Here is a 14,568-nt window from a genome sequence, read left to right on the forward strand (position 1 = left end):
TAAAAAAATTTCACAATAGCCCCAAGCAGGAATTTACTTTCGGTTTATTAAATATTTAAAAAAAACTATGTATACAACCTAGATTTAAAAACCTATATATATATATATATACACATACATTGTGGATTTTCTATTATCTACAAAGGTCTTTGTGAAGGATGTCAGTGTTAAAAATACAAAACTCTGGCAAGTCTGAAAGACTAAAGCCATCTGAAGTAGCAGACGGTGATTCTTTGCACAACATGACTTATAAGTCGATGCCGTTAGATTAACAACGGTTGAGCAAGTGTTCCGTGCAGTAATGACCGGACAGTGGGATGATGATGCGGCCCAACATTTTCCCACGCACATTCAATGGTTACTCAACTCGCATCGCGCTCACAGGTCCAGTCGTCAGACTGACCAGGATGGAGCCGAATCACCCAATCCACCGGGTGGCCGTTAAATATTGGCCCAATTTGAAAGGAACAGACGGTGTTGGATGTTTGGCAGAGCACAGAGGGATTTCAATGAGTCACCCGGAATCCCCCCAGCCATCCCTTTCCCAGACCAAGCAAGCCTGGCCCCCGAGGTGGAATTGCTGTCTCAGACCCACCCACTCACCGCCCCTTTTAATATTCCGTTCGGAGTCAGTCGGGACATTCAAGGAGAAGTAGCAAGAACCGAGGTCAAAACGTTTCGTTACCACGTTACGTCCCTCATGATTCCCCATCGTTTTCCAATTCGGACCCCGTTCACGCCGGAACTCTCAACGACCCAAACCCCCTGCTGAGCAGGACCCCGGGTTGTTGACCAGAACTCCAAGCCGATTGAGACTTCTAGCCGAGCCAGATTCTGCACCTCGTTTACCTACCTGGACGCTGGACCCCTCTGCTGACCTCCTCACCCTCGATGCGGGGCCCAGCCATGGCCTGTCCACGCCTCGCCGCTCTATTTCTGCTCCTCACTTTGTCCGGTCCGCAGGTAGCGCAGACCCTCTCGACGTGCGCTCCACACAACTCGAGTGAAATGACCAGGCGGCGCTTGGAAGCCGTGCGAGGTCAGATCCTCAGCAAACTGCGCCTTGCTGACCTGCCAGAGCCTGGACAGGGTCCCGTCCCAGAGGAAGTTCTGTCCCTGTACAACGCTTCCCTGTCATGGCTCGGTTGGAATTCAGACTCGAGGTCGACTCGCTGTGAGCGCACGGGGTCAGCAGAGGTGGACGAGTACTACGCGCGTGTGATGCGGAGAGTTACCTGTCGCAGCGGTGTGGGGAGTAAGTCTGTTTGGCACATCATTTACAAAAGGGACACACACCTGCGCACAGACAGACATACACACGGGAAGTAACACTCAAACAATGAAGAAGTGCGAAAAAAAATTGCTTACAATGAATCGTGCTTTTTTCTGGCAAAATCGATGTTTATACTTTTCCCTACACTTTCGAATGTTTATAAAACGATAATAACTAAAGAAAATGTTCTTCACTTATATTACATTGAGGAGACTTTGGTGCACTTCACATGGCTGGGTTAGCAAGAGCGAACAACCATTGGGATCAAACTCATAGCAAACGGTGAAGGAAGAACTAAGTCTTTAACCACTAAATCAACCTGCAAACTCTGTCTTTATGACCACGAACAAAGACTAATATAAGGACTAATATAATATAAAAGGCACAAAGTGTTTTATCTTTTGGATTTTTCATGCTCACATTAAAATGTTACTCTGCGCACGGGGAGCGAAAAGCGCAGTTAAACAATTGGTTCACTTCTGTCTGTCTGTCTATAAATATATGATCGAGGAACAACTTAATTTGAATTGAATGTTATATTTTAAACACAAATCGCAACATGAATCGGAACATGAACCGGAAATTTAGCAGTATGCGATCGCACATGTGCAGAGAGCAGTGAAATATATACATATATATATATATATATATATATATATATATATATACAGACTTGGCATTTAATATGGAATATATATTTTTCTTGACTTGGGTTTACTTTCTGAACTCAATATATCAATCTGGTGAGTTTCTTTTTTCGCTTCGGTGATTTCTTTATTAAAAGAACCATGTCACTGATTGTCTGTCGCAGCAAGAAGTCAATAACAGGATTATATCACAGGTGGCCTGACAAAATGTACGGACAGGTACATTTGACGATTGGCTTCACAATCGGGTACATAAGGGTTGTTGCGTTCTGTATTAGTGGAAAACAACTGCTGCACATCTGCAAAAGTTATTGCCGCTTCCTCTGGAGATGGTCCGTCAACTCGACAATGCTGTTTGTCATTGAGTGGTGGCTTTACGAAATTCCGGCATGAAACAGCGTGCTATTGCTCGGCAGTATGGCATCACTCAAGGTCAGGTGTCAAAGATCCTGAAACGAAATGCTCAGAGGGGTGTCCCTACTCCAATACCGAGGCCAGGATGTCGCCGCAGTACCACAAGGATGGATGATCGCCAGCTGCACCGGTTAGTCCGCAATGGCCGTACAAGTCAGCTAATCAGCTTCAGGCTGAGTGGCAGCAACTGACAAATGTGCCTGTATCCAGAAGGCTAGTCAACCAACGACTGGTTCAAGCAGGCTATTGTGCCAGGCGTCCCCTGAGAAAGCCACGCCTGACCAGACAACACTGTCAGCGCTGATTGCAGTGGGACAGAGAGCACCGTCAATGGTAGCCAGGACACTGGAATCACGTAATCTTCAGTGACGAGTCTAGGTTTCTGGTCTATCATCAAGATGGCCGCGTCCGAGTGTGCAGACAAGTGCATGAAGCCTACAACGAAGATTGTATAGTGCCAAGAGTCCAAGCTGGAGGTGGTGGGGTCACCGTTTGGGCTGCTTTTCATGCAGGGGGCAAAACTGACCTGGTTGTTCTGAATGGAAACCTGAACCAGTTCAAGTACAGGGCCATTCTGGAAGAAACATTGCTTCCATTTGCTCGTGCAGCCTTTCAAGGAAACTTTGTCTCCCAAGATGACAATGCATGGCCTCATCGTGCTCACATGATCCAACACTTTCTTGCTGACCGTGGTGTAGAGCATATGGAGTGGCCTGCCATGTCCCCGGATATGAATCCGATATAGAACTTGTGGGCAGAATTAACGCGTCAAATCGACAACTTGGACCAGCAGCCTGCCTTTGTGCATGAATTGCAGCAGGCTGTTGTCACTGTATGGCAAGCAATTGCTGTCCAAACCTTGGCAAATCTCATGAACAGCATGCCTCAACGTGTACGTGCTCTCCTGAATGCTGGTGGGGGTTACACGAAGTACTGAACTGTAATTTAACTGTCCTTAATTCCAGTCGTAATTTAACTTTTGTTTTTGTTTAAAAAAATTGGCTAATGTGCAAAATAAAGAAATACTTCTGGAAAACGCACAGAAGTTTAACACAGTACTGTCCGTGAATTGAGTTCGATATCAGTTTACATCACTTTCAAGGATCAATTTATTTGCTTCGAAATGTCAAATGTGGTTTTTGTTTCTTTTAAAGGTCACATTAACAAAATCTAGAATAATTTCAACATAATTCCAATGAACTTTTGGTTCTAAGTCAACTTGAAAAGTAAGTTCACCCCCACAAAAAAAAAATTCCATATTAAATGCCAAGTCTGTATATATATATATATATATATATATATATATATATATATATATATATATATATATATATATATTATTTTTTTTTGATAGAGAATCGAGGCTCGTGTAAGAGCGAACACAATGAACATGAAAACATGCACAGACGCATAAAACATACAATGAAGGGAGCGGGAGACAAGAGGGGGAGAGAGGGAAGCACACAATCACAACAACAGTAGAGAACAGGGACATCGGTAGATCTGTGGAAGGGTGAGAGCTGAGGGAGGAGGGAAGGATACATGGTATAAAGCAAATGAACACTACTAGGAATTTCAGGAAAGAAATTGGGGATTGAAAGAGGCGGATTTGGGGTGTTTTAATGGGGGTAGAAAAGATCAAGGTTTTGGATGGGGGGTTGCATCTATGGGTTTTGGATCTATATTATAGAACAGGAGTGTCTGTCTGTCTGTCTGTCCGTCTGTCCGTCCCCAAACTACTCCCTCAATTTTGGGGCTAACTCCGCCAAACCTACTGTGGAACGTTTTGGGGCCCCAGCAGAGGTTGTAAGGTAGATATGAGGTTTCAAAAATTTCTCAATAAAATTATGATTTTGAAATTAACTCGATACGAACCTGTAGCGAATCCGGAAGTGGACAGATTGCGGCAATGAGCTGGTTTGATAATATCTCAATACAACCATCATTTAAAACTATTTTGTTAAAGTATCAATTTGTGATTGGAATGACATTTGGAATTGAGTGAATACAATTACGATTTTGAATTCGTAATTGTATTCTCCCAACTGGATGGAACTACTCCAGATCCGGATTTAAATATTTGTTTATGTCACGAATGTTGGTAAAAGTTTCTTTTTTATATCAATGTTATTTAATTTGTGATTGGAGTTATGCTGTTTGGAATGAAAATAGAGATATTGAGTTCAAGTGAATGACGAAACTCCGTGAGGGATTCTACTTTCTAAGCGTGACATTCGCAGATCGCGATATGCAGATTCGCTATTGACTGGGTACAGAACCATTCAGATGGGGTTACGTTTTTTGTGGAAGTCCTTCACGAATCTGCTGTCCATGCTTGATGTTCGACTACAGGTGGCACAGGAATGTGGAATTTATTGGTTTCATGCTTTAGCGTTCACCGTTTCCGCATTGTATGTCTGCTTTTGGCCTCCTACCTGTGCAAGCAAACTTAAGAATCATTCCAAACAGAAAACTTACTGTTTTTAATGACTTCATGAATGACACAAACAGGCACAGATAACTAATGCAACACGTTAAATAAAGTGCTATAAGAGACGCTGCATAAAAGGCGGTAAACTTCCCCCCAATTTTTTTTTTCTACAACCTTTAAAATCATTAATGTATTTCAATTGAATTATTTACTTGAACACTAGAATGCAAATCGCATTTTTGGCAATTTCAAAAACTTTCTTTTCAGAAGTATTTAGAAAATATATTCATGCCTGAGGGCAGAATAACTATGAGAAAACAAACAAACAGAATCAGCACTCATGCCATCTCATGCGCTGAGGGCAGAATAACTATGAGAAAACAAACAAACAGAATCAGCACTCATGCCATCTCATGCCCTGAGGGCAGAATAACTACGAGAAAACAAACACAATCAGCACTCATGCCATCTCATGCCCTGAGGGCAGAATAACTATGAGAAAACAAACAAACAGAATCAGCACTCATGCCATCTCATGCCCTGAGGGCAGAATAACTGTTTAAGATTCTGCATTCAGACAAATATGGCGGCACATAGCGCTATGTGGTTACCATCTTGCCTGTTATTCAAAGTTCACATAGATCGAGCTGGGAAAAGCAAAGCAAGAGTTTAAAAGACACTTCCCATGTTCTTTTTCTCAAGACTACGCTGACTTTCTGCATTCATTAAAAGCCAAAAAGATAGAATGCAAGGTGACGAAGCTTGCCTCGTGTGCACCACAAACGGTGTCGCCATGATAGTTTGGCCTCGTGGCTCTGCCTTGGAATTGTTGACGTCTCAAGGGGTTTAGACAGTTTTCCGTGCGCTTCACGGATGTAATAATTATTCTCCGTCCTCTTAAGGTTAGGCCAATTACACCATCATCATCAACTTCTGTATTGTTTCTTGTTCATGTCGACGCAAATCGAGACACTTCTCGACTAATCCAGCCAACTGGCACAATGTACGTGCCAATTTGGGGGACGATATTTTGCGGAAATCCACAGCTCTTTACAAAGGTGTAACCTTCACTTGAACAGCCCTTGTGTGTTTGAAGAAGTATATTCAGTATTTTTTATTTATTTATTTATTTCTATACAGTGTCAAAAAAGTAATACAACCCACTGCAAGGTGATCACAAAAGTGGGGTGTGATTTCAATGAAGTATGCTTTCAATCCATATTAAATGGTTATGTACCGAAATTAGTGACGTCACCTCCGGCAGTTGCAACACACCTGGAGCTCTTTTAATTATGACAGTCAGGTTCACTATGTCAATAAATTATATTTCGTTCAAAATCATGGTAGATTAGCAAACCTATACATTTTTGGAAAGGTTATAGCATAAGGAAACTAAAAATCAATGTTTACATTTGGAGAGATACCTGTATGGCGGCCATTTTGGATGTTCAAAATGGCCACTGTAAAATACATATTTTGTTCTATTTCTGCCTCTAATTACCCTAAAAACTTTTAAAAATATACTAAACCTATATTTTCAGGGACAAGGAATCCAATGAAAGTATCAAATTAGTGCTATGGGGAATGGTAAGACACGAATCAAAGGTTTTGAATTGCAAAATACTGTCTTTATATTCGCGGTAAGTTGCATAATCAAATACATGTTATCATTTTGTACAGGCAGTTAATAACATCAAAATGTGTCACAATAATTCATATCACCAAACATACACAGGCAGTCAGCAAAATCATACATACACATGCAGTCAGTATAACTTCACATCTACACAGGCAGTCAATGACAAAATATACACAGGCAGTCAATGGCATCAAACATACACGATTACAGAATATGCCATTTAGAGTTCGTCATCACTGTCCTGTGTGTCGTATCCGACAATATAGTCCGCATCGTTTTCACAGTCCGTTCCACACAAGCAAAGGTCGGTCAAATTGATTGGCAAATCGAATTGGTCGAATGGTCGATCGAATCGAATTCGATGAATCGAATCGAATCGAATCGATCGAATTGGTCGAATGGTCGAATGGTTGATCGAAGCGATTGGTCGAATGGTTGAATGGTCGAATTGGTCGAATGGAATTGGTCGATTGGTCGAATTGGTCGAATTGGTCGAATCGAATTGGTCGGAATTGGCAAATGTAAACATTGATTTTCAGATTTTCCATGTAATAACGTTTCCAAAAATATATAGGTTTGCTAATCTACCATGATTTTGAACGAAAAAACATAGTGAACCTTACTATGAGCTCAGGCGACGAATCAGGTAGAGTGGAAATCCGTTCTTTTTAATCTTCCAAAAGGTTTCACTTGGAGTCGAACAGCAACATGGAAGTGAATGTGTAACACCACTTTGATTATAGTTAGTACATTTTTAATATTAAAGGGCAACAAAAATCAGAAACTAATCGATGCAGAATAATCAATAATCAATGCTAATCACCCATTCCCGTGCTGTGGATGCAGAATAATCAATGTTAATCACCCATTCCTGAACTGTGGATGCAGAATAATCAATAATCAATGCCAATAACCCATTCCTGCACTGTGGATGCAGGACAATCAATAATCAATGCTAATCATCCATTACCGCGCTGTGGATGCAGAATAATCAATAATTAATGCTAATCACCCATTCCCCCCTGTGGATGCAGAATAATCAATAATAATCAATGCCAATAACCCATTCCTGCACTGTGGATGCAGAACAATCAATAATCAATGCTAATCGCCCATTCCTGCGCTGTTGATGCAGAATAATCAATAATTAATGCTAATCACCCATTCCCCCCTGTGGATGCAGAATAATCAATAATCTAAAATCAATAATCAATTGAATCAATAATCAATAAATAATGATTATAATCAATGCTAATAACCCATTCCTGTACTGTGGATGCAGAATAATCAATAATAAATGCTAATCACCCATTGCCACGCTGTGGATGCAGAATAATGAATAATCAATGCGAATCACCCATTCCCATGCTGTGGATACAGAATAATCAAAAATCAATGCTAATCACCCATTCCCGTGCTATGGATGCAGAATAATCAATGCTAATCACCCATTCCCGTGCTGTGGATGCAGATTAATCAATAATATCAATGCTAATCACCCATTCCCGTGCTGTGGATGCAGAATAATCAATGCTAATCACCCATTCTGTGGATGCAGATTAATCATTAAATCAATGCTAATCACCCATTCTGTGGATGCAGAATAATCAATAATAATCAATGCTAATCACCCATTCTGTGGATGCAGATTAATCAATAAATCAATGCTAATCACCCATTCTGTGGATGCAGAACAATCAATAATCAATGCTAATCACCCATTCTGTGGATGCAGATTAATCAATAAATCAATGCTAATCACCCATTCTGTGGATGCAGAACAACCAATAATCAATGCTAATCACCCATTCTGTGGATGCAGATTAATCAATAAATCAATGCTAATCACCCATTCTGTGGATGCAGAACAACCAATTAATCAATGCTAATCACCCATTCTGTGGATGCAGATTAATCAATATAATCAATGCTAATCACCCATTCTGTGGATGCAGAGTAATCAATATAATGAATGCTAATCACCCATTCTGTGGATGCAGAATAATCAATAATAATCAATGCTAATCAGACATTCCCGTGCTGTGGGTCTGTAGGGAAGCTAAAGAACAAGGGACAGGAAATGGAAAAGAAATTGGGATGGAAGAATAAAAGAAATAGCACCGCAAAGCGGGCATAACCCCTCAGCCCATGCATGGTGGAAACCAATTTCAAGATGGCTGCCGTGGCGGCCATATTGAAAATCGCAGCGCGCCCATTTTCGAAGGGAACCTTCCTCTACTCAACCCCAACACACTCGGCAAAAATGGATTTAATCGGACAAGCCGTTCTGCTTGAAATTGACGGAAACCAATTTTAAGATGGCTGCCGTGGCGGCCATATTGAAAATCGCAGGGCGCCCATGAACCTTCCTCTACTCAACCCCAACACACACTGCAAAAATGGATTTAATCGGACAAGCCGTTCTCCTTGAAATTGACGGAAACCAAAAGTTGACGGACGCCCGGACGCCCGGACGACGCCCGTGACGACAATACCCCGAAGCCCAATTTGGGCTGAGGGGTGAAAACGACACGAGCAGGCCTGATATGAAGGTGTATTAGTACAAAAGCATTGAATAAGGGGAAGACGTTTAAACGTTTAAATGTTACAAGTTCACTGAAGTGTTTTCCGTCCTCGTTTTTTCGTGATGCTGATGTTGAAAATGTACAGATAAGAAGTGGGATTTTGCCTCCATCTTGGCCGCTGCACAGCGAGTACCCTGGGGTATCGGACCCCGGGTAGGGACCCTCACTGTCTCGAGGCCAAGATGGAGGCAAAATCGCAGACAACTCTGCCAGGCTCGATCACATGGTCTGTTTGAGTTGAGCAGAGGGGAAATGGCAGGCCTGAGGCAAGGCATCGTGGTACCTCCTCAGGGCACCTGCCAAGTGCCAATCCCCTCATTCCTACCGCTATGAGGAGGTACAAAGGACTTTGGGTATGAGTGGGCCAAGGATGTGTGCGATGTAGAGTGCCTCTGCGGAAAGCAGCGCAGGACACCGACACGCACATACCTGCACATACCTGCTCATACCTGCACATACCTGCACGTACCTGCACATACCTGCTAAAAAAATTTTTTTCAAAAAGAGTGAGGATAATGATGCAGGGGCTTCAACAAAATCTGCAGCAACAACAAGAAGGCCGAGAAGGAAAGGTTCTGCTTGTGTGTTTTACATCTTCAATGACCTAAAGCATTTTGCTCTGCACAGAGTGATTGAACTAGGACTCGACTGATTTACCTGCTGCGCAATGGGACAAGCACAAAAGTGTTGTATGTGGGTAATGGCTGATAGAGTACGTCATATGTGAATCATATAAGTAGCAATGTCATGAATGCTTGTAAATTCGTGTGTAGTTTATTATAAACTCGTTTAGTTTTACAATCCTAGAATTATTTTTCACTTAGGAACCATAAACATGCAAAGTTTGGGTTGAATGGCATAAAGTAAAATTGGTGACCAGATTGTGGTGAAGGGTAAACTTCTCGGCTTGTTCCTCATTGTTTGATTGCGGTGAAAGGTCCTTGGGACCTCAGGAAATGACACGTGAGCGAGACTTCGAGTTATGTGTGAGCCCTGGGATTCGTGACATACTAGTAGAGAGGGAAGAAGTTTCGCAAGGTGGTGCCGATGGAGGCCAAGCCATGTCTGTATGTGGGTCGGATGTTGCTGGAAATAATATATACTAGAGCTTCCAGGGAAGCAGAACTCAACTGAACTGACTGGACAACTTTAAAGTAGGTCAGTTGTCTGTACTAGATTTGACGGATCTGGTTGGAATGCAATAGCAACCTACCTTGTGTGGTAAGGGTTAAACATTCTAAGTTTGATCAAAATCTGTTAATACAGACTTGGCATTTAATATGGAATATATTTTTTTTTCTTGACTTGGGTTTACTTTCTTAACTCAGTATATCAATCTGGTGAGTTTCTTTTACACTTTGGTGATTTATTTGTTGAAAGAACCATGCCACTGATTGTCTGTCGCAGCAAGAAGTCAACAACAGGATTATATCGCAGGTGGCGTGGCAAAATGTACGGACAGGTGTATTTGATGATTGGCTTCACAGTCGGGTATACAAGGGTTGTGGCGTTCTGTATTAGTGGAAAACAACTGCTGCACGTCTCCAAAAGTTATTGCCGCTTCCTCTGGAGATGGTCCGTCAACTCGACAATGCTGTTTGTCATGGAGTGGTGGCTTTACGAAATTACGGCATGAAACAGCATGCTATTGCTCGGCACTATGGCATCACTCAAGGTCAGGTGTCAAAGATCCTGAAACGAAATGCTCAGAGGGGTGTCCCCACTCCAATACCGAGGCCAGGACGTCCCACAGAACCACAAGGAGGGATGATCGCCAGCTGCACCGGTTAGTCCGCAATGGCCGTACCAAGTCAGCTAATCGGCTTAGGGCTGAGTGGCAGCAACTGACAAATGTGCCTGTATCCAGAAGGCTAGTCAACCAATGACTGGTTCAAGCAGGCTATCGTGCCAGGCGTCCCCTGAGAAAGCCACGCCTGACCAGACAACACCGCCACCGCCGATTGCAGTGGGCCAGTGAGCACCGTCAATGGCAGCCAGGACACTGGAATCACGTGATCTTCAGTGACGAGTCTAGATTTCTGGTCTATCGTCAAGATGGCCACGTCCGAATGCGCAGACAAGTGCACGAAGCTTACAACAAAGATTGCATAGTGCCAAGAGTCCAAGCTGGAGGTGGTGGGGTGACCGTTTGGGCTGCTTTTCATGCAGGGGGCAAAACTGACCTGGTTGTTCTGAATGGAAACCTGAACCAGTTCAAGTGCAGGGCCATTCTGGAAGAAACATTGCTTCCATTTGCTCGTGCAGCCTTTCGAGGAAACTTTGTCTTCCAAGATGACAATGCACGGCCTCATCGTGCTCGCATGATCCAACACTTTCTTGCTGACCGTGGTGTAGAGCATATGGAGTGGCCTGCCATGTCCCCGGATATGGATCCGATAGGGAACTTGTGGGCAGAATTAACACGTCAAATCGACCACTTGGACCAGCAGCCGACCTCTGTGCGTGAATTGCAGCAGGCTATTGTCATTGCATGGCAGGCGATTCCTGTCCAAACCTTGGCAAATCTCGTGAACAGCATGCCTCAATGTGTACGTGCTCTCCGGAATGCTCGTGGGGGTTACACGAAGTACTGAACTATAATTTTACTGTCCGTAATCCCAGTCGTAATTTAACTTTTGTTTTTGTTAAAAAGAAATTTGGCTAATGTGAAAAATAAAGAGATACTTCTGGAAAACGTACAGAAGTTTAACACAGTATTGTCCATGAATTGAGTTCGATATCAGTTTACATCACTTTCAGGGATCAATTTATTTGTTTCGAAAGGTCAAATGTGGTTTTTGTTTCTTTTAAAGGTCACATTAACAAAATCTAGAATAATTTCAACATAATTCCAATGAACTTTTGGTTCTAAGACATCTTGAAAAGTAAGTTCACCCCCACAAAAAAAATATTCCATATTAAATGCCAAGTCTGTATTTGTGGACGCTAGAGTGTTAACGTCGTTTTCATGACCAAAAACAAAATGGTCGCCTAAGTCCGCCATTTTTCAACGGATCGGGCTGAAATGTAATACCAACCTGGTCCTTGGGGTAAGGATGCTGCATGTGAAGTTTGATCAGAATCGGTTGATATTTGTGGACGCTGGAGTGTTAACGTCGAAAAGTTAACGGACGACAGACGACGACGACGACGACGACGACGACGACGACGACGACGACAGACGACGGACGCCGGAGGGTTCAGTTTGTGATGAACTCAACTGGACGGCGGTCCAGTTGAGTTAAAAATGTATCTTCAGAAAGCTGATATATGGGTTTTTATGCCTCTGCCGACAAAGTCGCAGGAGGCATTATGTTTTTGGGTCTGTCTGTCCGTCCGTCTGTACGGACTAAACCTCGTTTTTCTCAGGAACTGTATGTCCGATTGAGACGAAACTTTCAGGGTAGGATTGACACCCATGCAGAATGTTTTTTATGAAAATTGTGACGTTATAGGTCACGTGGCATGGCAGCCATCTTGGATTAAAAGCGAATAATTAAAAAATTTTTTCTCAGAAACCGCTGAATGGAAAAATTTGAAACTTGGCACATTGTCAAGTACTCCCAATGGGGACACAAAAGCATGATAATGATATCATAGGTGAAGTGGTATACCAGCCAAAAATGTTTTAATCGAATTCCTTATCCTAAAAATCTGAAATTGCATGCACATGATCTACGACCGATTTGTATTGAAATATTAAATTTATGACATCATAGGTCACATGGTTTGGCAGCCATATCGGATTGAAGGAAAATATTAAATAATTATATCTCTGTAACTACTCACCCTATCGATGCAAAATTTATCAGATATCATCTGACAGCATATCGTTTGAAAATGATGTCATAGATCACGTGGTTTGGCAGCCATCTTGGATAGAAAAACGAACCTTATCCGATCAACACGAAACTTCATAAACGTGATCCCCTACCCATACATATGCAGAGTAATGGCATCCACCCATTGTGGGACTATGCGGAGGCATATTGGCGACACAGTCGCATTGTTCTAGTTTATGTTAAAACAAATTTTCAAGATGCTGAAATGAAGGATTGCCATGCTGTAAAATTAATATACAGAATACTTGTATGAATAGAAGTACAATATTGCTAATTTGAATAGGAAAATGGATGCAAAGTTTGGAAGTGTGAATGCAGAGACTGCAAGTATGAAGAAGAGAGTGGGCTCTCAAGTTGCCAAAGTATGGGGGAAGACGAGTCAAAAGATGGAGAAAACTGGTGAGGAGCTAAAGTCAGATGCGAGGAGGCTGGTGGTTAAAATAGAAGTGCAGATAAAAAGGTGAGAACACCGAAGAAGAAGGTGTATGATAAGTACGTCTGACCGACGACCCCGGTGGTTGGACGGCAGAGTAAGGAGATGCGAAGAGAATATTCATTGCGAGATGAGGGAGCTTAAAAGCAAACTTGGAGGAAGAATCTGGCAGGTGGAAGAAATTAAAAGACTCTGGTGTAGAAGCAGATATGTATTGGATGTCAGTTCTAAACTGTCACACAGGGTTGGGTTGGAGACACCTGTAGTGCACAGGGGCAGCAGTACAAGCTTCCTCTCTGTTGATGATATGACATGTGGGACTTATAATGGAGATGAGACTCCAGAGGAGTATTTGCCTCGGTTTGAGGACGTATCAAAACTGAGTAAATGGTCTGTGGAGGAAAATCCTGTTGGATAGTTTATGGAATCAGGCTGGCGAGATACAGTGTCTGACCAGACAATTTTGTACAGAGCAGCAAGTAGAATTGACGAGTTCAGTTAATGCAATGGAAATGGTGACCTCCAGAGATGTTTCAATAGCTGGGAGACCACATTGAGCGGTGAGGAAGGTTTGTTTAACCAGACATGACAGCGGCAGGAATTCAAAACCTGGCCCATGAATTTTGTAGCAGCAATTGGAGGGGATTTCATATTTCAGGTTCAGTGAGATAAGCTGAAAGTGAAATATTTGTTTACTGTGGCGCAGGTAGCTGCAGAGCTAACTAAGATAGATGTTCGGGGGACATGATGATGATGTGAAGATGATGTGAAGCAAAACAGGGATGAGAGTTTGCCTGTACGATCATGGTAACTTTCACAGAGAAATAGAATGTCACCAGGAGACAGCAGTAGAGGTTCTTCATGTTGGGCGCGTGGAGGAGTTGCGAACTCACTATGTGAGTGCAATGTGGATACAAGACAGCCTGAATTAGTGGAGAAGTCAGACTGTATGAATGAGGAGGAATGCCTGTGTTACATGGTAGGGAAAGATGGACAAGCAGCTATAACCAGAGAAAAGTGACACTGCTGTGCGGGGAATATGGTGAAGCCGGAAATTGGAATTGGTGGGGAACATTGTGCCACGTCCAACCATCATGAAGTATATGGTAGTACTCCATATGGAGGGATGGCACGGGAAAAAATGGCCGCCCCATCAAGTGTATATACAATGATATGCTGAAAAGCTACTCTCGAGTGAAGTTCTAAGCCTTGATAGATAAATAAATCTGCTTCAGTTAAGGTGCTTCAATCTAATGGTGGTGGTGTAAAATAATATACAAAAAAAACCCCAAAACACTTTTTGA

General features: G+C 42.5%; 1 protein-coding gene across 1 annotated transcript in view; it reads left to right on the forward strand.

Moving 5' to 3' along the window:
• The first annotated feature begins 625 nt into the window (after window positions 1-625).
• LOC137437665 (transforming growth factor beta-2 proprotein) overlaps window positions 626-14,568 on the forward strand; it is a 58,597-nt gene continuing 44,654 nt past the window's right edge. The window contains exon 1 of the mRNA XM_068132155.2: window positions 626-1,255. Within this exon, the coding sequence (XP_067988256.2) occupies window positions 892-1,255 (364 nt within the window). The 5' untranslated portion in view covers window positions 626-891. The remainder of the gene's footprint in view (window positions 1,256-14,568) is intronic.

This window comes from Myxine glutinosa, chromosome 1, assembly GCF_964187855.1.
Source record: "Myxine glutinosa chromosome 1, kmMyxGlut1.1, whole genome shotgun sequence".
Lineage (NCBI taxonomy): Eukaryota > Metazoa > Chordata > Myxini > Myxiniformes > Myxinidae > Myxine > Myxine glutinosa.